Source organism: Spodoptera frugiperda, chromosome 24, assembly GCF_023101765.2.
Source record: "Spodoptera frugiperda isolate SF20-4 chromosome 24, AGI-APGP_CSIRO_Sfru_2.0, whole genome shotgun sequence".
In the NCBI taxonomy this organism is placed as follows: domain Eukaryota; kingdom Metazoa; phylum Arthropoda; class Insecta; order Lepidoptera; family Noctuidae; genus Spodoptera; species Spodoptera frugiperda.
In genome coordinates, this window is record NC_064235.1 from 3,208,586 (window position 1) to 3,233,838 (window position 25,253).

Here is a 25,253-nt window from a genome sequence, read left to right on the forward strand (position 1 = left end):
TCAGAATGGTCGATCACTGAACAGTGCGAGAGGGACGGAGCTATACAACCTACATAGCTCCGTCCCTCGACCATTCTGACAATTGTAATAGCAGACTAAGGCCCCAGGATGCGGTGCCGTCACGTGTTTGTTTATAATGTCGGAAACAGAAACAAAACGAAACGATCCACATGCACGTAGGACATAGCCGCCGTCACACCGCATCGCGTTGTATTCGCAACGCTTCGCGTTCGCTTCTAGATGGCTTATACCTTGTACTATGCTAGCATTTTAGTCAAGTAGCGAGTATTTAGTAGCTCTCTCTCTCAATAGGCTAGTTTCCTACTAGTCAAATTCAATACTTTTTCGAAACGTCAAAAACTATATTTTCTATGAATTTTGTATGAAATAGTGCGTTATTCAAAAACTTATGACGTCATCATAAGTTTTTGACTTCAAATAGCAGACTTATTTCTACAAAATTAGCCAGAAAAATCGAAAGTTAAGTAGTTCGTCAAATTTATGAACGAGAGTGTGATTATTTTTTAATATTTTATTGTATTGAAAAGTTGTAATCATTTATTTTTGACCGAGGATGCTACCTAATTGGGATAGAAGCGAGAGAGAGTTACAAAGTACTCACTACTGGACTAAAATACTAGAGTAATGCGAACAAAGCATTACGCAGGACGTCTAGTAAGACAAACTAGTCAAGTACCGTAAAACGGGGTGAATAGAAACAAATGAGGGGTGAATAGGAACGACATTTTGTTGTTTTTTCACGTAATTTAGAACTGTTTACACCATTATAATATTTTTTTATTAATTCATGATTAAAACCAAAAATGCTCTATTAAAATCAAAAACATGAAAACAAACTAATAATCCTAATAAAAAAAAATCTATTCACCCCCTGAGTTTCTATTCACCCCATTTTACCGTTACCTAGGGCGCCAAGTTACAGAGGGGCGCTGCGAGACGCGCGTGTCCAACTGCCCATAGAGTGACGGCGGGGATTAAATAACTTAGGACCACCTATGAGGTGCTTGTCTAGGGCGCTCTCTAGATTTAACCCCCCTCCCTTTTTTTTGAGGGGGAAATCATTCAATGACTTCTCCCGCCTTGGGCGAGGCGAGAGGGAGTGTCAGACTCTTACTGACTAAAAACCACCCCGTTCCTTCTCCCCCCCCCCCTACCAGCAAAGCTTATACCATTTGAACTATAACATACATCGGTCCCATTTTTCTCAAAAATCTCGCTTTCCTTTAGTAGTTTACAACATTATTTAAATCATTTTTAAACAAAAGATGTTGACAACTAATCATAATCAAATTCGTTTTATGGATGGATTTTTCGAAATATCAAAAAATATCATTATGAAGGAGTGAGATTTCGCTATTGTGTAGATATTTTTATATGAGAGACATACTGAATTAACTTAAAATTAGGGTTTACTCACGTATTTTCATGGAGGAAAGCTCTACTAGTTATAAAGTGATATCTGACAATATAGCTTCTCTCTCACGCTAAGTAACTCTTAGTTAAAAGACAGTTAAGGGGCTGGAGAAAAAGGGGCCAATATTGAAACAAAACCGTTTTTTATCCCCCAAAGAACTAATTTTTTAATATTTCAAAAAATCCAATCTTTTACGTACAAAATTACAATATATTAGAAGAAATCATATATACATAAATATAAACCCAAGTTTGCTTTTAGTCAATAACCGCCGTAATCAGAGTCATTTAATGGTTACTTAACCCAGTCCTTAGCGATTGTTTTCAGAACAAAATCGTTACTAAGGAATAGTTTAAGTAATCATTAAATGTCTCTGACACAACTGGCTAGTCATTATGCCTTCGAGATTACAAAATTCAAAACATTTGCCAAAAAATCATCGAGCAATATAGGGTGACTGGTAATTAGTGAACGATATTTAAACACGTGATTGTACTCATGATTACAAACAACTTTCCCGAAGAAAGTTATTTTGTATACTCATTAGTTTTATTTTTATTTCAATAACAAAGTAAGTAATCTACCTAGTTACTAGTCTTCCTATAACGCGGGCGCCTCGCTGCTAACAGCTGATCATACGAAAGCACGCGCGCGAAATTTTGTTGTTTTATTATTGCGATAAAAACAAAACTAATGAGTATACAAAAAAAGTTTCTTCGGGAAAGTTGTTTGTAATCATGAGTACAATCACGTGTTTAAATATCGTTCACTAATTACCGGTCACCGTATATAAAACCAGTTTGTCATGGTCTCGCTTTATTGACCTTTTCGCTCATTCGACGGTCAGTTTAAACTGGTATTATTATCGCCGTGTGTATAACTATAGATAGTATAAATCAGTAACATCATGAGATCATTTTAGTACAATAGGGATGATGACGGGGTATGAAAATTAAAAATCTATTTAGTCCATCAGTTAGGTAATGGAAAAATATTAGACACGTATTTTTTTATTTTGTCATATAAGATAACAATACTTTTAAGTTTAGCCACGTCATTTCTAAGTATAAAACGTACGCTAGAAGTGACGTCAAGCTATATTTTAAAAGTAAAGTATTTGTTAGAGTAAGAAAATAAATAAATACGTGTCTAATGTTTTAAAATATTATTAGTAACCAAGTTATTTAGTATACAGGTAAGAAAATAAAGATAGATTCAGTACAGAGACAGCAACCATTGGTTGTCTAGCGCCGACTGAGTTACAAAAGATATGGCTTCGTTACAAAGCGTACAATTTAGTATAACAATAGCTACTGTCTCTGTACTGAATCTAGCTTTATTTTCTTACTTATCCCCGAAGGGGTAGGCAGAGGTGCACATTACGGCACATAATGCCGCTATACAATGTACACCCACTTTTCACAATGTATGTTATAAGTCCCATGTAATAGGGGGTGAGCCTATTGCCATATACTGGACACAATTCCAGACTCCGTGCTACTACTGAGAAATTTTCATTTTCTTACCTATATACTAAATAACTTGGCCGACTTACATAAAAGAAAAATAAGTCATCAAACCAAATTATTGAGAGCAAACTTGGGGGTGAGTTTAGGCAAAATATTTTAAAAGGAACTTACAGTAGACATCAGTTTTGAGTTATTTTTTTATATATTTCCGTTTATTTTTTTGTTAGACATCTCAAATGAATGTAAATGTCGTGAAGGCCCTCAGCTCGGGTCGTCATGGTAACGGGTTTGATTCCTTGTGACGTCATCGTCAGTCACTCGACGCCGCGGGCGGCGCCGCATCATAAAATAAGTCTTAGTTTTTGTCCTTACATAAAATACTGTGGACAATAGAGAGAAAAGGAAATCAGAATAAAATAGGTAAATGAAAAACAATAAAATATAACTATTATTAGAACTTGAGACGGGATATTTACCATGTTTATTTATGTATGTGAGTTTCCGATATTTCGGCACTGTTGCAAGCGCCATGATCACGGATTAACTGGAGTGAATATCCCGTCTCAAGTTCTAATAATAGTGTTAGTGACCATGTCAGTTTAAAAACTAATAAAATATAAACCATACACATAGACATACAGTAACAAAAATAAAGTTATTTGTACCGTGATAGTTAAACAGCTTAATGTGTTAGCGATAATTTAAGGTAAGCGTCCACAAACCCGCATCGTACGCATCGGACGGATTGCATCAAACGGATTAATTTTTCAGACAGCGTCCACTGTATCGACAGCGATCGGATTGTCGATACCACTTTCACTCGAGTGATGACTTCATCAGTACGCATCGCATGTAGGCATTGCCGATGAGCGGTCTGTACGATGCGGATCAGTGGACGCAGTTGTATGAGTTTCTATACAAGACAAACTAAAATCCGTTGCGTGCGATGTGTCCGATGCGTGCAATGCGGGCCTGTGGACGCTTACCTTTAAACTATTCCTTAGTAACGATTTTGTTCTGAAGAACAATTGCTATGGACTGGGTTAAGTAATCATTAAATGACTTTGAGTGTGACTGTAAGATTTTGATTGATTGGTAGTCAAATTTTGAAGAAAGGAATGGTTTCAAAATTGTATGGAATGGATCAATTACAAAGACAAGATGTCGTAACTGGATTCCTTATCAGCATGGGGAAGGGGGGATAAGGTTTATCGTTACTGTATAAAAAGATTTTTGAATATACATTTAAATGGGATGTTGGAAATATTTACGAGGGGGTAGGGGGTAGGGGGGGAATTGGATTTATCGTTACTGTATAAACAGCTTTTTGACTATAAACACGTACCTAGTCGTACAAGTCGTGGTCCCTGTCCCGGTCGAGGTCCGGCGATGTAAGGGTAGAGGGGTAGGGTTTGGGGGGAGGGGGGATAGGGGGTAGGGGGTAGGGGGGAATTGGGTTTGTCGTATTCTCTACAAATAGCATTAGAACACGTACCTAGTCGTACAAGTCGTGGTCCCTGTCCCGGTCTAGGTCGGGCGAGCGGGCGCGGGGCGGCGCGTGCGAGGCGGGCGAGGCGCCGCCGTAGTTGAGGAAGTAGAATATAAAGTAGAACATAAACACGTACCTAGTCGTACAAATCGTGGTCCCTGTCCCGGTCCGGCGATGTAAGGGTAGAGGGGTAGGGTTTGGGGGAGCGGGGATAGGGGGGTAGGGGGGATAGGGGTAGGGGGATGGGGGTAAGGGGTAGGGGGAATTGGGTTTGTCGTTTTCTCTACAAACAGCATTAGAACACGTACCTAGTCGTACAAGTCGTGGTCCCTGTCCCGGTCCGGCGATGTAAGGGTAGAGGGGTAGGGTTTGGGGGAGGGGAGGAATAGTGGGGGAGAAGTGTGCTAATTGGGTTTATCGTGACTGTATAAAAAGATTTTTATATTAATTATATATCATTAGAACACGTACCTAGTCGTACAAGTCGTGGTCCCTGTCCCGGTCTAGGTCGGGCGAGCGGGCGCGGGGCGGCGCGTGCGAGGCGGGCGAGGCGCCGCCGTAGTTGAGGAAGTCCCACACGAGGATCGTGTCGTCGTGCGACGAGGACACGATCTGGAACTCGTCGAACTGCAGCCGGAACACGCGACCCGTGTGCTCCTGGGGGGAGGGGGGATAGATTAGACATCATAAACTATGCTTACATACATACATCAAACAAATCAATTGTACAGGGGCCTTAGTCTGCTATTACAATAGGGATGATGACTGGGTCAAAAATAAATTATTACAACTTTTCAATACAATAAAATATTCAAAAATAATCACACTCTCATTCATAAATTTGATGAACTACTTCATTTTCGATTTTTTCTAGCTACATTTCTACAAATAAGTCTGCTATTTGACGTCAAAATCTGATGACGTCATAATAGAGTATTTCATACAAAGGTTATAGAAAACATAGTTTTTGTCGTTTCAGTGCCCTTAGTACGAGTTTGCTGTGCGTTTAAACTAATCGTAATGACTGCACGGTCGGCGCAGTGGCTGGGCAACTGGCTGCCGTGCAACGTTTAACGGGGTGGAATCCCGCCCAGAGCAATTCTTTGTGTGATTCACAAATTGTTGTTATGTGTATGTAAGCTTGTATGTTTGTAAACGCACCCACGACACAGGAGAAAGTGTGGGGCGTATTTTAGGTAAGAAATCGATTTGAGGGCGCATTCGTCGATATAATTGGTTGGTTCATTCGCTCTCGTTTCGATTACTTTAAACGTAAAGCAAATTTGTACAATGGGTACTCATCTCATGAAAAAGTAAGATCTTAGCTATACATAGCACATCTCTGGTGTAGAGTTCTAGGCTAAAAGTTAGTGTTTAAATAATAAATAAGTGTAGTGTACGTACGACGAGCGTCCTGAGACAGAGTTCCTGGTGCGGCGTACGTACGTCGAGCGCGGCGGGCAGGTCCCACACCTTGATCTTGCCGTCGTACGCGCCGCTCACTATGCGCTTGTTGTCGAAACTGGAACCATACAGATTACAACAATTAGAAATAAAATAGGGAACCGCTTTCAGTTGCAATTGCACAACTTGATTCCCCCTAGTCCTTTCCATCATCGAACCACAAGACAATCGGCGAGGCGTCACCGTTTCATGGTAGATATCCCACCCACTCGCACGAAGCGCTTCGCTTCAAGCTTCCTTGTGCGAACTGCTAGGGAGTGGAACTCCTTGCCGGAGTCTGTGTTTCCTGATGGGTATAACCTGGGTGTCTTCAAGGCCCGAGTGAATAGGTTGCTTATGGGCAGACGTGCTCCATCGTAGGCCGCATCATCACTTACCATCAGGCGGGATAGCGGCCAAAGGTCGGCCCATTTAACATAAAAAAAGTTTTATTTACCGCCTTAATTTTTTAAGGCAAGGCTTTATCACACGGAAACGCGGGCGAAGCCGCGGGTAGACGCTAGTAAGCATATACGAGAATTAAGTGAAGGTTTTTACCTCAGCTCAGAAGGTTTTAAGTGTGGGAGAGCCATGCTTCGGCACTGCTGAGCCGGCTCGACCGGAGTAATACCACGGCCGAGCAGAAAACCGACGTGAAACAACGCTTGCGTTGTGTGAGTGAGGTTACCGAAGGCCCAATTCCCCCTTTCCCAATCCCCGATTCCCGAACAACAACCCTTAAATTCGTTACCCCCAAAAAGCCGGCAACGCACTTGTAACGCCTCTGGTGTTTCAAGTGGTGATACGTCTGATACGTCTCGTTTACCATAAAAAATTGTCAAGTCCTAAAAACGACCCCGTATAGTCCTAAAAACGACCCCGTATAGTCCGAAAAACGACCCCGTATAGTCCTAAAAACGACCCCGTATACTCGTATAGTCCTAGAAACGACCCCGTATAGTCCTAAAAACGACCCCGTATACTCGTATAGTCCTAGAAACGACCCCGTATAGTCCTCAAACGACCCCGTATACTCGTATAGTCCTAAAAACGACCCCGTATAGTCCTAAAAACGACCCCGTATTGTCCTAAAAACGACCCCGTATAGTCCTAAAAACGACCCCGTATAGTCCAAAAAGTGACCCACAAATACTGACCGTATGCAGCGCACGAGTTCCTCGTGTCCCTCCAGCACCCGTATGCACTGTCCGCACTCGATGTCCCAGAGCCGGATGGTATTGTCCGAGGAGCCGGACTACTGACTGACTACTGACTGACTACTGACTGACTACTGACCGTATGCAGCGCACGAGTTCCTCGTGTCCCTCCAGCACCCGTATGCACTGTCCGCACTCGATGTCCCAGAGCCGGATGGTATTGTCCGAGGAGCCGGACTACTGACTGACTACTGACTGACTACTGACTGACTACTGACCGTATGCAGCGCACGAGTTCCTCGTGTCCCTCCAGCACCCGTATGCACTGTCCGCACTCGATGTCCCAGAGCCGGATGGTATTGTCCGAGGAGCCGGACTACTGACTGACTACTGACTGACTACTGACTGGCTACTGACCGTATGCAGCGCACGAGTTCCTCGTGTCCCTCCAGCACCCGTATGCACTGTCCGCACTCGATGTCCCAGAGCCGGATGGTATTGTCCGAGGAGCCGGACTACTGACTGACTACTGACTGACTACTGACCGTATGCAGCGCACGAGTTCCTCGTGTCCCTCCAGCACCCGTATGCACTGTCCGCACTCGATGTCCCAGAGCCGGATGGTATTGTCCGAGGAGCCGGACTACTGACTGACTACTGACTGACTACTGACTGACTACTGACCGTATGCAGCGCACGAGTTCCTCGTGTCCCTCCAGCACCCGTATGCACTGTCCGCACTCGATGTCCCAGAGCCGGATGGTATTGTCCGAGGAGCCGGACTACTGACTGACTACTGACTGACTACTGACTGACTACTGACCGTATGCAGCGCACGAGTTCCTCGTGTCCCTCCAGCACCCGTATGCACTGTCCGCACTCGATGTCCCAGAGCCGGATGGTATTGTCCGAGGAGCCGGACTACTGACTGACTACTGACTGACTACTGACTGGCTACTGACCGTATGCAGCGCACGAGTTCCTCGTGTCCCTCCAGCACCCGTATGCACTGTCCGCACTCGATGTCCCAGAGCCGGATGGTATTGTCCGAGGAGCCGGACTACTGACTGACTACTGACTGACTACTGACTGACTACTGACCGTATGCAGCGCACGAGTTCCTCGTGTCCCTCCAGCACCCGTATGCACTGTCCGCACTCGATGTCCCAGAGCCGGATGGTATTGTCCGAGGAGCCGGACTACTGACTGACTACTGACTGACTACTGACCGTATGCAGCGCACGAGTTCCTCGTGTCCCTCCAGCACCCGTATGCACTGTCCGCACTCGATGTCCCAGAGCCGGATGGTATTGTCCGAGGAGCCGGACTACTGACTGACTACTGACTGACTACTGACTGACTACTGACCGTATGCAGCGCACGAGTTCCTCGTGTCCCTCCAGCACCCGTATGCACTGTCCGCACTCGATGTCCCAGAGCCGGATGGTATTGTCCGAGGAGCCGGACTACTGACTGACTACTGACTGACTACTGACTGACTACTGACCGTATGCAGCGCACGAGTTCCTCGTGTCCCTCCAGCACCCGTATGCACTGTCCGCACTCGATGTCCCAGAGCCGGATGGTATTGTCCGAGGAGCCGGACTACTGACTGACTACTGACTGACTACTGACTGACTACTGACCGTATGCAGCGCACGAGTTCCTCGTGTCCCTCCAGCACCCGTATGCACTGTCCGCACTCGATGTCCCAGAGCCGGATGGTATTGTCCGAGGAGCCGGACTACTGACTGACTACTGACTGACTACCGACTGGCTACTGACCGTATGCAGCGCACGAGTTCCTCGTGTCCCTCCAGCACCCGTATGCACTGTCCGCACTCGATGTCCCAGAGCCGGATGGTATTGTCCGAGGAGCCGGAGACCACGAGTCGGTCGCGGTACTGCAGGCACGCGATGCCGCGCTTGTGGCCGTTCAGCGTGCGGACGAACTCGCACGACGATGTGTTCCATACCTACAGGGGGAAGGAATGAGAGGGTTTTAGGTATAAATTATTTTTGTTTTTTTTTTTTTGAAACAGCATGTTTTCTTTATTTTTTCTTAAAGAAAAAACGTTGCCCCACACTAGGATTCTCTCTTGTGTCGTGGGTGCGTTTACAAACATACAAGTTCACATACACATGACACCCAGACCCGAAAAAAGAAAAAAGAATGTTTGGATCACACAAAAAGTTATTCCGTGCGGTAATCGTACCCGCTACACGTTGCACGGCGGCCAAAATGTATGTATAAAAACGTATTTTAGTTACAAGAGTCCGTCGAATTTATTTAATAAAGAAAATAATCTAAATCATCTAAGAACATAGTGTAAATACACTTGTACAACTTTCGCACATTTTGAATTATAATATAGCTACACGATAACTCGTCATGCCTTTTATCCCCAAAGGGGTAGGCAGAGGTGCACTTAATGCGTCACCGTACAATATACACGCACTTTTCACAATTTATGTTGTATATTCCATGTAATAGGTGGTGAGCCTACCGGGCATAATTTCCGGGTACTACAAATGAGAAATTTTCGAAAACCCGAAAAAAGCCCAGTAATACTTCGCCCGACCCGGGAATCGAACCCGAGACCCCTTGCCCGGCAGTCACATTTTGCTCTAGGTCAACGAGGCGGTCTACTTGATAACTGTTATTAATGATTATGTTATCGGCTTACTCACGTAATTGTTTGACGAGGAACTCGACTAGTTTCATAACATAATAATTAATTTAGTATATCTCACGAAAGTTATAATAAGATAACTGTTATGTTTAATTAATTTGTAAAATATGTCGTTTAAACTAACCTTAATAGTTCGATCGCCGCTAGCACTAACAATATATTTCTCGTCGAAGTCTACCACGTTGACGGCGGCGCGGTGCCCGACCAGTACTCTCCGCAGCATGATCTCTGTCGTCGATGTCATGTCCCACACCGCTATCGAACGATCCTGGAATACAATAAATAAATAATAGTTCAATAAATACTTTATTCTTAATAACAGCACAAAATTGTCTTAACTAAGCGACAAGATCTTACAAAAATTAATATGCCTGTACTAGGAATATTCCTGTATTACAGGCGATAGGAACTCTAAGAATATTCTAATTGTATGACAACATTCTTTATAATATAAACAAAATGTTTAACAATTTTCAGAAAGTAGGTGTAGGAGAATTTAATACACTACACATAATGTATACAATATTAATACAGTTAAAAATAAGGCAAAAAAATGAGTGGAATATGTGGGAGAGCCATGCTTCGGCACTGCTGGGCCGGCTCAACCGGAGTGATACCACGGCCGAGCAGAAAACCGACGTGAAACAACGCTTGCGTTGTGTTTCGTTGTGTGAGTGAGGTTACCGGAGGCCCAATTACCACCCTTCCGAATCCCCGATTCCCCAACAACCCTTAAATTCCAAACCCCCAAAAGGTGGCAACGCATTTATAACTCTTGTGTTTCAAGTGGCGGAGACAATTGCCTATGATTTTATCCCCGAAGGGGATACTAGGTCCGGTAACTTATAAGCCTACCTAGTCATGTTTATATAAAACCCCAACTAGTCCAGAAGCCATAACCCTAACTCGTCCCAAAGACCTCACATAATCCCAAATCCCGTCATGTTCACGTCCCATACTCTCACCGTGCTGTCCGACGACCCCGATATCACTTTTACTAGGCCGGTAACTTAGTACCTTACCTAGTCACGATTATAATTATAAGACCCCAACTAGTCCCAAAGACCTCAACTTGTCCCAAAGACCTCAACTCGTCCCAAAGACCCCAACTCGTCCCAAAAACCCCACCTAGTCCCGAACTGACCTTGCTACACGTGACCATCATCCCGTTACAGAACCGGAGATGCAGCACGGCCTCGCAGTGGTGTATGAGCGTGTTCAACATGGCGCCCGTGTTCACGTCCCATACTCGCACCGTGCTATCTGACGAGCCCGATATTACTACTACTAGGCCCGGTAACTTATAATCCTACCTAGCCATGATTATATAAGACCCCAACTACTCCTGATGTCATAAGATATCTAGTCCCGATATTATAAGACCTCAACTAGGCATGAAGCCATAAGACCGCAACTAGTACCATTGTTATAAGACCCCAACTAGTCCCAAAAACCCCAACTCGTCCCAAAGACCCCAACTTGTCCCAAAAACCTCACATCGTCCCAAAGACCCCAAATTGTCCCAAACACCCCACCTAGTCCCGAACTCACCTTGCTACACGTGACCATCATCCCGTTGCAGAACCGGAGATGCAGCACGGCCTCGCAGTGGTGTATGAGCGTGTTCAACATGGCGCCCGTGTTCACGTCCCATACTCGCACCGTACTATCCGAGGATCCCGATATTACTTCTACTAGGCCCGGTAACTTATAAACCCACCTAGCCATGATAATATAAGACCTCAACTACTCCTGATGTCATAAGACCCCAACTAGCACCGATATTATTAGACCTCAACTAGGCATGAAGCCATAAGACCGCAACTAGTCCCGTTGTCAAAGACCCCAACTAGTCCCAAAAACCCAAACTTGTCCCAAAAACCCCAACTAGTCCCAAAGACCCCAACCGTCCCACCCCAACTCGTCCCGAAAACCCCAACTTGTCCCAAAGACCCCAAATTGTCCCAAAGACCCCAAATTGTCCCAAAGACCCCAAATTGTCCCAAAAACCCCATCTCGTCCCAAAAACCCCAACTTGTCCCAAAAACCCCAACTAGTCCCGAACTCACCTTGCTACACGTGACCATCATCCCGTTGCAGAACCGGAGATGCAGCACGGCCTCGCAGTGGTGTATGAGCGTGTTCAACATGGCGCCCGTGTTCACGTCCCATACTCGCACCGTACTATCTGACGATCCCGATATTATCGCTCGCTCGTCGTACTGTAGGCATAGGACCGAGCCTGTGTGCCCTTGCAGTTCCTGCAATTGAGAATTTGAGTGTTAGTGATTAAATTAGTTATCGGCTTACTACGTAAAAGCAGCGCGACAATCGCCGCGTCGTGTCGCGGAATTGTCTCATGAATAGCCTCAAATTGAAACTAGTCGAGTTCCTCGTCAAAAGTTACGTCAAGCCGAAAGATAATTATTAATTTAGCATAGAATGATGTTTGATAAGTGCAATAACCCTATTGAATTTATTATTTTTGGTAACAACAAGAGCAACCTTATGAAAAATATCAAACTATAGTCAACACTATCTAAGAGGTCAACTCTGACTGTACCGTTTTATTTTTATTAGATAAATGAAAAATTCCAATTAATACGTTAACTGCCACGTAGGTCACCGGTGACCTACGTTAGTGGAGGATTTGAATTCAACAGTTTTCTAATAGAAGTTAAAGGCTTAATAATATAAATTCATTACTTCGTTACTCAAACACTTGTTACGTGAATAAGCCGATTACATATAATAATTCAATTAGTATGTCTCTCGAAAATTAAAATTAATAATCTCTACATATAAAAATCAATTGCTGTTGTTAGTCTCGTCAAAACTCGAGAAATGGACCGATTTGGCTAATTTTGGTCTTAAATTATATTCCGAAGTTCAAGGAAGGTTTAAAAGGTGAGAAAAATGTTGTAATAATTTATTTTTGACCCAGTCATCATCCCTATTAAGTCATAGGAGATTTCCACATACGGTATAAGAAGTAGAAACAGCAAATAGTGAGTACTTACCCTGACACATTGCAATGATTTCCTATCCCATATCTTAATAGTATTGTCTCTTAGGCCGGACACAATCTTGTTGTCGTCATATTGCAAGCAGTACACGCCTTTTGAGTTCTCCGATCTGCAGTTTATCCTCTGGAACATTAAGGAAATACAAAATTAAACACTACTAATAGAATAAAGTAAAAAAATATATAAAAATAAGAGCCGACCAGTAGCGGGAGCATGGTCCAAGCTACTGGTGGTTATTGGGGCTCCAGAGGCAAAAACCTCCTCACAATACGTGCCGTTTCAAGGACAATTGCCTTCGCTATAAGGCTCATTATTATTCTTATTACAGTAAACAGAACAAATTTTCCAATAATGATGTAGGAGAGACATGCTTCGACACGAATGGAATGGGTCGACCGGAGTGATACTACGGCCTCATAGATAACCGACGTGAAATTACGTTTGCGTTGTGTGAGTGAGGTTACGGGAGGCCCGATTACTGCCTTTCACAATCTTCCCAACACCCCTTAAATTCTTAACATTCAAAAGGCCGGCAATGCACTTGTAACGCCTCTGGTATTTCTGGTGTCCATGAGCGGTGGCAATTGCTTACCATCAGGTGATCAGTCTGCTCATTTGCTCTGTGTTTCATAAAAAAGCACCCTTAACTGCGGTCGCCTCTCATCGTGATTACGACAAAAAATCTTATGTAGAGGAGGCCTTTAGTCCAGGAGGGGACTGTCAAAGTTGTCGATGATGTTTACTCGACCCAATAGTAGCGATTGAAATACGCACCTGCAAATTATGTTTGCCCATTCTCCAATTATCTTCAATGGACTGTATATCTTTTATAATCTTCGGGTACTGTGTTCTGTAGAACGAGTGGGACGGATGCTGACTACCTGGTTTCGGCTTGAATAGGTATTGAATCCTGAGTAAACAGATCAACGAATCTATACTAATATTATAAAGCTGAATACTAATATTATAAAGCTGAAGAGTTTGTTTGTTTGAACGCGCTAATCTCTAGAACTACTGGTCCGATTTGAATAATTCTTTTTGTGTTGAATATCATTTATCGAAGAAGGCTACAGGCTATAAATCATTACGCTACGATCAATAGCAACCGAGCAGAGCGGGTGAAACCGCGCGGAAGAAGCTAGTAATGAATAAGACTGAAGTGAAATACCATATTTATTAAGTGTTGGAGAGTCATGCTTCGGCACGAATGGGCCGGCTCGACCGGAGTGATACCACGGCCGAGCAAAAAATATATATAACGCTATAGGTATTAAACAACAAGGAACCTCTTTAGACAATTTTACACTCAAATATAATTATGCAACATTATTTATTTTATTACATCGTCACGCCTTTTATTCCCGAAGGGGTAGGCAGACATGCACATTAAGGTACGGATTACCACTATACAATAAACACCCACTTTTCACAATTGATGTTGTAAGTCCCATATAACAGGTGATGAGTCTATTGCCATATACCGGACACAATTCCAGATACCGTGCTACTACTCAGAAATTTTCCAAAAACCCGAAGAAAAACTCCAGCTATACTTCGCTTGACCAGTGAATCTAACTTTATGCAACATTATAAATATTATAATGTTGCATAAGCACAAACTTCCTTGTGCGAACTGCTATGGAGTGGAACTCCTTGCCGGAGTCTGTGTTTCCTGATGGGTATAACCTGGGTGTCTTCAAGGCCCGAGTGAATAGGTTGCTTATGGGCAGACGTGCTCCATCGTAGGCCGCATCATCACTTACCATCAGGCGAGATAGCGGCCAAACGTCGGCCCATTTAACATAAAAAAATTGTAACTTTCGTGAGACATACTAAATTAATTATTATGTTATCGGCTTACTCACGTAATGTTTTGACGAGGAACTCGACTAGTTTCAAGCCATGCTAGAGGCTCATATTCATGAGCAGCATTACGCGATACATGACGCGGCGATTGTCGCACTGCTCAGAGGAGTGAAACTAGTCGAGTTCCTCGTCAAAACATTACGTGAGTAAGCCGATAACATAATAATTAATTTAAAAAAAATTATCACCTTATTTTAGAGTCATAAAAGCGTGTTAAAAAACTCACCATCCTCTCCGTTCCGCGAGCCCTCTCCAAAGGGAATCGGTGCGGACTTTCCTCTCGATGAGTTTCTTCCACAGCATACCCTCAGATATGACCCGCCGCCACTCTCTGCACACCAGCTCAGCAGCACACAGCGAACTGGCGTCTAGATAGGAGAGGATATTCTCTGCTACGTGGTCGAGACCCTTTTCTGTGGACAAATTGGAAAGATTATTATGATAACTATCGTGAGACATACCGTAAAACGGGGTGAATAGAAACAAATCAGGGGTGAATAGGAACATTTTGTTGTGTTTTCACGTAATTTAGAACTGTTTACACCATTTTAATATTTTTTATTAATTCATTATTAAAACCAAAAATGCTCTATTACAACTAGAAATATGAAAACAAACTAATCTATACTATAATATTATACTATAATATTATAAAGCTGAAGAGTTTGTTTGTTTGTTTAATTGTTTGTTTGTTTGAACGCGCTAATCTCAGGAACTACTGGTCTGATTTGAATAATTCTTTTTGTGTTGGATAGCGCATTTATCGAGGAAGGCTATAAAACATCACGCTATGACCAATAGGAACCGAGCAGTGCGGGTGAAACCGCGCGGAAGTAGTTAGTTGGAATGATAAGATGAAAAGCCAGAGGGCGAGATTAGCCATGTATCGTAGCTAATATATAGTATAATGTAGAACTTAAAATGGGACAGTTTTCAATTAAAAAGTGACGCCCTTTTTTTAGGGGGGAAAATCATCCAATGACTTCTCCCGCCTTGAGCGAGGCGGGAGGGAGTGTCAAACTCTTACTGACTAAAAACCACCCCGTTCCTAACCCCCAAGAGACCGGCAACGCACTTGTAACGCTTCTGGTGTTTTGAGTGTCCATGGGCGGCGGCGATTGCTTACCATCAGGTGATCCGTCTGAAAAAAAGTTCTCTCAAACCAAATTCTATCTTAAACATCGTTCTTCTAAACCTAACTCACTATCTAAATAACCTTGAATTAACAAATACATTTGAGGTACTGAAAATTTTTCTTTCAGCATTGAATTTCAGATCACTAGGTGGCACCATGACGATTTGAAATTTAAATTCTACAGAGATTTATATACAATGAATACTTTAATACTAAATCCGTAGAAACAAGACGAAAAAATAAATATAAAATGAATTTGGAGCTTTTTTTTATGAAACGGTAATCGAGCAGACGTATCACCTGATGGAAAGCAATCGCCGCCGCCCATGGACACTTGAAACACCAGAGGCGTTACAAGTGCGTTGCCGGCTTTTTGGGAGTTAGGAATTTAAGGGTTGTTGTTCGGGAATCGGGGATTAGGAAGATTGGGAAGGAGGGAATTGGGCCTCCGATAACCTCACTCACACAACGAAACACAACGCAAGCGTTGTTTCACGTCGGTTTTCTATGAGGCCGTGGTATTACTCCGGTCGAGCCGGCCCATTCGTGCCGAAGCATGGCTCTCCCACACTTTAAAACCTTCTGAGCTGAGGTGAAAACCTTCACTTGATTCTCGTATATGTGGCATCGTCCGCATTTCCGTGAGATAAAAAGTGTCCTATGTGTAATTTCAAAGCATAATCTACCCCTGTTCCTAATCATCCCGATCCCTTCATCCGTTTATTTTCATGAATGTGCGAGCCCTAATGGTACTGAATCTTAATTAACAACAAATACTTTTGGAAGAACCGCTACAAATTACAATATCCTTTCGAGCTTTTCTTGAGGGATAAATTATATCAATGATATAAATCCGGTATACAGGGTGTCCCTGAAATCGACGTCCAACGGGCACCAGATGACTGACAAGGTTCCAAGTGTTATCAGAAAAATATAAAAAAAAATCTAAGTCCTACAGTTTTTAAATTACAGTGACTTATGTGTTATCCACGAAAAAGTACACCCTGTGCCAGTCTTTTCACTCTTGTTGCTACAAATCTTTATTTTTTCGTCTGCAGTCTTCCTTACATTATCCTGAATAGTGCTCCAGTAATATGGAATCATAAATTCTTAGCCAACTGCTTTAGATTGGAAAACATTGTTAGTTTTAAAGGAACCAAATACTCTGAATAAAATTTTCACCTTACTTTAAGTGACTGTACTGAATAAATTATGTATGGCGCTAGTAGTGGCAAAGGAGATGGCTAAATGACTGACCCAGGCATAATAACAAGAATACGATTTTCACGCTAACCCGTATCATTTAAATATTCACTTATGAATTATTTTGTGTTTAACTAATTCTTATAACTTGGTGAACAAAAATTAACAAAAATAAGTTTCATAATTGAGTTTTTTTCTGTTGTGGTTTGACATGACAACACGGAAGTAAGTACTGCAAGCTATTATTAGGACATTAGTTTCCCCGAAAATCAATTCGAAATAATTAAAAGAACATCAATTTTTAATAACGGTAATATAATGACTTTTTTCTGAAACCAAATAATTGTAAATGTTTTGATCGACACAAAATATATATTTTGTATAAGATTGCACAATCTTACTATATATTTTGTGTCTGTCCTTGGTTACTTTGTGTTCATTATCTAGTATAAGCAGAACTGTTTACCTATCTACCTCATATATAAATAACTTTCGGCTTAGGTACCTCAAAACGCCTTGGAAAAGTTCAGAGCAATGTTATATTTTGAAGTTTTTGTAACGTTGTTTGACGTAGGAGCGCTACTTTATTTTCAGGATTGCGCAGATATGCCAAGTTTCTGGACCTTCTTAACTACAAAATATCAATCTTTAATTATGCGGCTATTTATTGCTAGGTACCATATTTATTCAATATTTATTTGTACGGGTTACGACGTCCATACTTTGGTTTAGCCATGTCCTTTCACCAAAGTTGGCGCATTTAATAAGGATTATAAAATAGTATGGCACTTTGCAAATTATTTCTTAAATTCGACACAAAAAAAGATTTTTCAACGAAACTCCGTTTCGATGAATTTATTTGAGCTAACTAATATTTCTTCTAGTGTACTCAAATCATACGTTACAACCTCGTATGCACTAGACAGCACTTTGCACGCGATTTGTTATCATCATGTTGAAAATCAGCGAGGATCTCTTGTCAAACAACATTGTCTGTCTACTCATGATTTCGCTTGCAGCTTTCGTCGGCAATATTACTAGACTTACTAGAGGAACTGATATTGTGTATCATGTTTCACTAAATAATATTGAATGATTGCAATATGATGTTCATAGTGCATCAAACACATTATCAAATGTGTAGTAAAATCAAAGGAACGGACGCGGCAGCGTCATGTATACAGCATATCGACGCGGTAGTGGTGTGGTGTACATGAGCCCTTACGCACAACTACTCGTCATATCCCCATCAAAAAAAAAAAAGAAATGGGTGAATCCTCCGATTAAGTTACGTGTTCATGCCTTGTGATCAAATGCGGGATGAAGCATCAAATATTCTTTAGTTTGTCGAGAAAGAGTTATTTGCAACGTTACAAGGAATTGCAGGTAAAGCAAAAAATTATTTAAAAAACAAATAAGCTAAAATGCTAAAGCCCGAGTACGATGGCTTGAGATGCACAACACCAGTTCGTCTAGCGATAATATTGCCGACGAATGCTTCAAGCGAAATCACGGGTAAACAGACAATGTTGTTTGACAAGACTATGAACATGATGATAACAAATAGCGTGCAAAGTGTTGTCTAGTGCATACGAGGTTGATTTGAGAACACTAGAAGAATTTTTAGTAAGTTCAAATAAATTCATCGAAACGGAGTTTCGTTGAAAAATCTTTTTTTGTGTCGAATTTAAGAAATAATTTGCAAAGTGCTATACCATTTTATAATCCTTATTAAATGCGCCAACTTTGGTGAAATTTGCCACTACTAGTGCCATACATAATTTATTCAGTACAGTCACTTAAAGTAAGGTGAAAATTTTATTCAGAGTATTTGGTTACTCTAAAACTAACAATTTTTTCCAATCTAAAGCAGTTGGCTAAGAATTTATGATTCCATATTACTGGAGCACTATTCAGGATAATGTAAGGAAGACTGCAGACGAAAAAATAAAGATTTGTAGCAACAAGAGTGAAAAGACTGGCACAGGGTGTACTTTTTCGTGGATAACACATAAGTCACTGTAATTTAAAAACTGTAGGACTTAGATTTTTTTTTTATATTTTTCTGATAACAGTTGGAACCTTGCCGATCATCTGGTGCCTGTTGGACGTCGACTTCAGGGACACCCTGTATATTCGAAGAATTTTGGTGATATATAAATTTTGCCTGATCTAGATTTCATGTTTTGGATTCACTTGTCTGATTTTAAGTACTTACGAATAGAAATGAACCATTAAAACATTTTTTTTGTTAAACATACAAAAATTATATGTACCTAAATAATACTATAAAATATCAACGCTGCTTTAGAGGAGTTTTCTGGTCCCCTGTTGAGAGAGAGAGAGGGGATGGGGGTGTACTTACTGGGCAGCATACTGATGAAGTCTCTCTGTAGCATGGGCTTCAGGAAGGCATTGATGTGGCCGTGCTGGTAGTGGCACATCCGCGCCAGTAGCTGCTCCACGAATTCCACCTGTGGACGGTCAAAAATAAATTATTACAACTTTTCAATACAATTAAATATTCAAAAATAATCACACTCTCATTCATTTTGATGAACTACTTAATTTCCGACTTTTTCTAGCATAATTTCTAGAAATAAATCTGCTATTTGACGTAAAAATCTGATGACGTCATAATAAAGTATTTCATACAAAGTTCATAGAAAATATCGTTTTTGACGTTTCGAAAAAAGTATTGAATTTGACTAGTAGGTAACATGCATATTTAGAACAACATTCAATATACACAGGAGAAAATAGGAGTGTGCGGCAACGTTATTTAAAAAAAAAACGTGCATTTAGACTAGACTGGCGTTTTTTTTAACACGTTCACTGCCACCATTTTTTTTTAAATTTCATGGCGATGCCGCCCTGAGAATGTACTGAAAATTCCAAAAGGCAATTTTGGCTAATTTTCGAAATATCACTAAAACATTTAGGACACGCTTGGCGTGTTCGAGGTGAAGTTATAGAATTTCGCAAGAACACGCTTGGCGTGTCGGCGGCATTGAACGTGTTAATCGTGTCCCTAGACTAGAATTTTCTCCTCTCAATTACAACACAATAAATCTTATTGATTTCACAAGTTTTCATCAAATTTCAATACGTCTAAACCCCCCTCCCCCTTAGTCCCCTCAGTCAAAGAGACGGGGGGTGAATAGTCCCCCTACTTACTTGGTCCGTTTCGTTCCATCTCGTGAAGTAGTTGAGACAGGCGTCTCTTTCTGCTGCGTACGCGGCGCTGCTCGGCATCGGCCGCACGCCGGAGTCCACGCTGGTGATTGACGTCACCTGTTGACAAAATACGGCATTTTTTAGGCCTCTATTCTCATATTAATATAAAATCTTAAGTGTGGGAGAGCCATGGTATTAATAAACAATCTTAAAGTGTGGGAGAGCCATGCTTTGGCACGAATGGGCCAGCTAGACGGGAGAGGCCTCACAGTACACCGATGTCAAACAACGCGTGTATTGTGTTTTGTTATGTGAGTGAGGTTACGCTAGGCCCAATCCCCAATTCCCCAACAACCCTTAAATTCCTAAAACCCAAAACGCCAGCAACGCACTTGTAAAGCCTTTGGTTTTCCAAGTGTTCATTGGCGGCGGCGATTTCTAGCCATCAGGTGATCCGTCAGCTCGTTTACCAGCTTATAGCATAAAAAATATCAGTGGAAACGGTCACATAGTCTCACAGCTTTGTAGCATAGCTACGTAGCACATTTCTCGTGGAAAAGCATCATAACTCCTAAATAAATTCTCCAGAAGTGTTGAGAGATACAGAAAATTCCTAATGCACCTACTAGAGCCTCTACAAAAATCTTTAAATGTAAAGTCATCAAAAAGATTGAGGCACTAGAGAGACTATGACTAACGTATCATTAAATGACTAATCCCCTTCGGATCGAACCAAGGACTTTCCTACAAATAACAATGTAACAATCAAAATTACTATTACAGCGTAACAATTGTAGAATAAACAGAATGTAATTTGTTGATAAGTTTGTTTGCAATTAACTTGGAAACTGTTGAACCGATTTTGATGAACTCGGTACAAGGGTACCGAGCTTTACGTTTAAAGAAATCGAACGAGAGGGCATTCAGCTGGATTGGTTCATTCGCCAATCGGAGTGCCAAAAACACTCTCGTTTCGGTTTCGTACAAAATCGAAAATGATAAACATTAAAAAACACTAAATAGTAATGGTCAGAGCTGTAGTATCTCTAAGACTAACTAGGCAAAACGCATAAGTGCTTGCCTTTTTTTGACGGGGGAAAATTATCCAACGAGTACTCTTGCCTTGGATGAGGCGAGATGGAGTATCAGACTCTGACTAAAAACCAAACGGTTCCTATACCCGCTTTTCGAGCTGGAGCCTCGGTAATCAGCTATGCAGTCTGCAGCTCCAGTCTTAATTTACGCATAGTTTTAAGAAATAAGTATGCAATTTTAGATGTCATAATTGGCAATCTAGTGCCAATTTCATCTTATTTATAACTCAAAATCTCATACAAAATTCATTGAAAACAAAAGCCTTTTATCCCAGACGGGGTAGGCAGAGGTGCTCATTGAGAATGAACAAAATACATTGAAAACAGTTTTACAGTTACAAAAGAAAAATTAAATTAATCTTATTGGAAAGTAACTACCCAATACAAAATCTTAAATAAATGTTCTACTTAATCAATATTGTCATACATCATAGATTTCAAGTGATTAAAGATTATAATCATATTATCTCAAGGTCGAAACATTTCGATTATGACTAATTCTCCTTTATTAGTTACCTAAAAATGCAAGACAATATGTTTTATAATAAAAGTAATAATACTGATAAAGGGATAAGGTATAACACAACTGATAACATGAATGACTGCATCTTAATAGAATTTATCAATATTTTGGTAATTCACTCTCTAAAAACATAGTTTGGGCTCTAGACAAACAACTACAAATCTGGGGGCCTACTCTTATTCAACGAAAAACGAAGTTTCGTCCGAAACTTTGCAGATTGCATACTACAATTCTATTTATTGCGAACTTTCGTGAACAAAAATGAACGAATTAAATGAAGATAAATAAATAGGTTTTGATATGAAATTAAAAATAAAACATTATTTCAAGTAATTCTATTAGTAAATCAATAAAACCTACGGCCGAAGATTAAACAAAACTTCGGATTCGAGAACCGGAGTAATCCCCCTAGTCCCTACTTATATCCAGAAATATGATGAATAATAAGGTTCTTATACCATAATTGGTGAGAACTAAGTGTTACTATGTTACACACACCTAATATGTACCTATATATGTGCACATCTACCTCTTCCAAGGAAAAATCCTGCGATAATATTACAAATCACACAATTAATTACAATATGAGGTATTCCTACTACATGAAATAACTTTTTCCTTGAGGAAAATAAATTATTTTTCATAAATTTGCTATTGTTTCTAAGTAGGTCAACTAGGTAGCATGTGCATTATCTATGCTTAGGTGGAAGATGTGAATATCTTTGCCAGAACTTGTTGAAAGATAATATTATAAGGTATGAGTGAAAGTTTGTGTGTAATGTTTGTTACTCAATCACAAAATATTGGCTAAAGATTTTGAGAGAAATTGGAATCAATATTTTTTTTTACATTTGATGGGTCGACGTTTGGCCGCTATCTCGCCTGATGGTAAGTGATGATGTGGCATACGATGGAGCACGTCTGCCTATAAGCAACCTATTCACTCGGGCTTTGAAGACACCCAGGTTATACCCATCAGGAAACACAGACTCCGGCAAGGAGTTCCATCAGGATATATCAATAACTTACTATTCAACCAATAATTAACTACAAACAAGATTACAACACAGTTACATATTTTTATCAGCCATTTAATTTAAAGTTTAGTTATTTAAATAGTGTAAAAATGTATTTACATTGTTTTTGTAGACAAATTTCCGAATACTCAAACGCTACTCAATTTTAAGACACACTAAAAACTAGTTCTGTCCCTATCAAATATTTATAAAATGACAGAGGTAGCACGATATTTAAATACATCTTAAAATTGAGTAGCGTTTGAGTATTTAGGCATAAGCTATCTTGTTATTGACATTTTTATACTAAATTATACAGCTATATAGCAAACATTATGTTAATAATTGATTTTCAAACAGGGGTAAGATTATGGTCTGGAATAACATGTAGACTATTATCTACAAGACTTGAATAACATGTAAACAATCGCCGCGTCATGTGTCGCGGAATGCTGCTCATGAATATGAGCCTCTAGCATGGCTTGAAACTAGTCGAGTTCCTCGTCAGTTACATGAGTAAGCCGATAACATTAATTTAGTATGTCTCATGAAAGTTACAATAAAATTAATATGTAGACTACTTTATATCCCACAGGAAAGCAGGTAAAGCCACTGGCAGGAACAAGTATGTAAATAACCCTTGTTAGAGTAAAAACCTTGTACATTATCCACGCTTAGGTTGAACACATGAATATCATTGCCAAAAAAGTCTTTGAAAAATAAAGACTCACAATAGCCTGTAACCTTTTTCATCTAACAATCATTCTTTTCATTGTATTTTTGACCTTATAACAAAAGAATAAAGTTAAAAATAGAAATTAGACAGAAAAGGTTAACTTGATCTGCAGCTGACTAGTCTACATTTGCATGACAAGATGAAAAATTTGAACTAGATTTTTGTTAACACCTAGAATTAGATCTACTAACTGTATTTTTGTGTACTCTTGAGTTAGAAAGAGATGGATGATGATAGGATCAGTAGTGCTGTCCTTTTCTCACTTGAAAAGGATAACAGTATAACACTAAAGGGCTTAAGACTTTACACTTTTAAAATGACTAAAGTTTTAATTAAATTAAATGGCTGATAAAACTAACTACGTAACTGTGTTGTAATCTTGTTTTTAGTTAATTACTCGTTGAATAGTAAGTTATCGTTACAATGCATACTCTTTCTTTTGTAAAACGCATACGAATTGCGAAATATCAAATGAGAAAGTAGCACAACATTGTTTGTCACAAAAAACTCCTTATAACCCCAATTATTCCTAACTATTATCAAAATAGGTTCCTTTACATCACTTACAAAGAAGTTTTGAACACGTAAAAACTTTTTTAACAAACAAAAAAAAACTGTTTTTACTTCACGATTTCATATGAAACGTGACATTATTTCCACGTAAGAATATTGTCATACATGTAAATAAACAGCTCGTTATCGGTAAGGAAGTGAAGAGAATGTATAAAATTACACATTAAACGCAACAGACCTCGACAAATACTACAGGAAACATACAAAAAGTATAACTTCAAGATCCGCATTGCAGGACGGCTTAAAAAATTAGTTCAAGACTTTTTGACAAATATATAACACGTAGCATATTTTTAGCACCTAAAATAACATTCATTAAACCGTTCAGGGTATGAGTAAAGCTTCCAAATCTACTTTTCTAATCAGATTGGTCATAAAAACACAAAATAGTCCAAACGAATAATGGTAAAAGTAAATATGGCGGCCGAACCATCCTGACATTATGGCTTGTTCCATTTAAAGATCCCTGCCTTACCTGGGGTGCTATGGTATCTTCTATCATCCTTTCGGTCTCCATTTTTGTTATTTCACAAGAAACATTAATATTAAGTCCACTAAAACACCACCAAATAATGAAACCACTATCGCTAAATACTCATCGCTCGCATGACGTCAAGCACTATTACTTTTTTTTTGAAAATATGTACAACTACTGGCAAAGGCATTTGGTGATCATACAGCCTAGTCTTAAAAATGATTTAGAAAATTTACAAAGCGCTAATATTTTGTTGCTTCCTGTATTTAGATTACTAAACTGTAATATAAGTTTAATTAAAATCTTATTTGAAAGACAGAAAATAAAAAAAAACAAAATTGATCAACAATAAAACTTTAACATGACGCCATGCACAAGTGTAAAGAAACGCATTGAAACGTCACTAAAAAAATTAATAGAGATAAACCTTCTCAGTATTACTAAAAAAGTAGTCGATTAATGTTTTATTATCAATCTAGATTTCACTTCATTTATCAATTTTATCATGTCAGGAAATTCCCTGTTAGATAATGATTTCGATAAGTGTTTCTCAGTTTGGTAATTACCTTAATAAATAGAATAAACTCAATAAATGAAACTCAATACGTGCTTTAAGAGAGATAATGAGACCAATTTAACAAAAATAAATAATTTAACTAATGGTTATTTTATTACCTCAAATTTATGTATGTTCACATATTAATTTCATCATTATATGTTCCAGATAATTCCTTTTATCTATC

The 25,253-nt window shown here is 40.1% G+C and overlaps 3 protein-coding genes and 1 long non-coding RNA gene across 9 annotated transcripts in view; 2 read left to right on the forward strand and 2 right to left on the reverse strand.

Annotated features, from left to right (window-relative positions):
* LOC118278720 (alpha-centractin) overlaps nt 1-25,253 on the forward strand; it is an 800,945-nt gene that overhangs the window by 766,035 nt on the left and 9,657 nt on the right. The window lies entirely within an intron of this gene.
* Nucleotides 1-25,253, forward strand: part of LOC118279032 (synaptic vesicular amine transporter) — a 418,685-nt gene that overhangs the window by 383,775 nt on the left and 9,657 nt on the right. The gene's annotated exons all lie outside the window — the stretch shown is intronic.
* Nucleotides 1-25,253, reverse strand: part of LOC126912270 (uncharacterized) — a 58,733-nt gene that overhangs the window by 2,500 nt on the left and 30,980 nt on the right. The window lies entirely within an intron of this gene.
* On the reverse strand, nt 518-24,676 carry LOC118279013 (F-box/WD repeat-containing protein 11). Its single transcript, XM_050703620.1, has 12 exons — nt 24,511-24,676; nt 20,094-20,210; nt 19,282-19,390; nt 14,805-14,991; nt 13,487-13,622; nt 12,707-12,835; nt 11,756-11,947; nt 9,811-9,954; nt 8,779-8,969; nt 5,798-5,915; nt 4,865-5,050; nt 518-3,284 (listed from the first exon to the last, which is right to left on the reverse strand). Exons 1-11 carry the CDS (start codon nt 24,550-24,552, stop codon nt 4,865-4,867), a joined length of 1,551 nt encoding a protein of 516 aa, XP_050559577.1. The 5' UTR covers nt 24,553-24,676; the 3' UTR covers nt 518-3,284.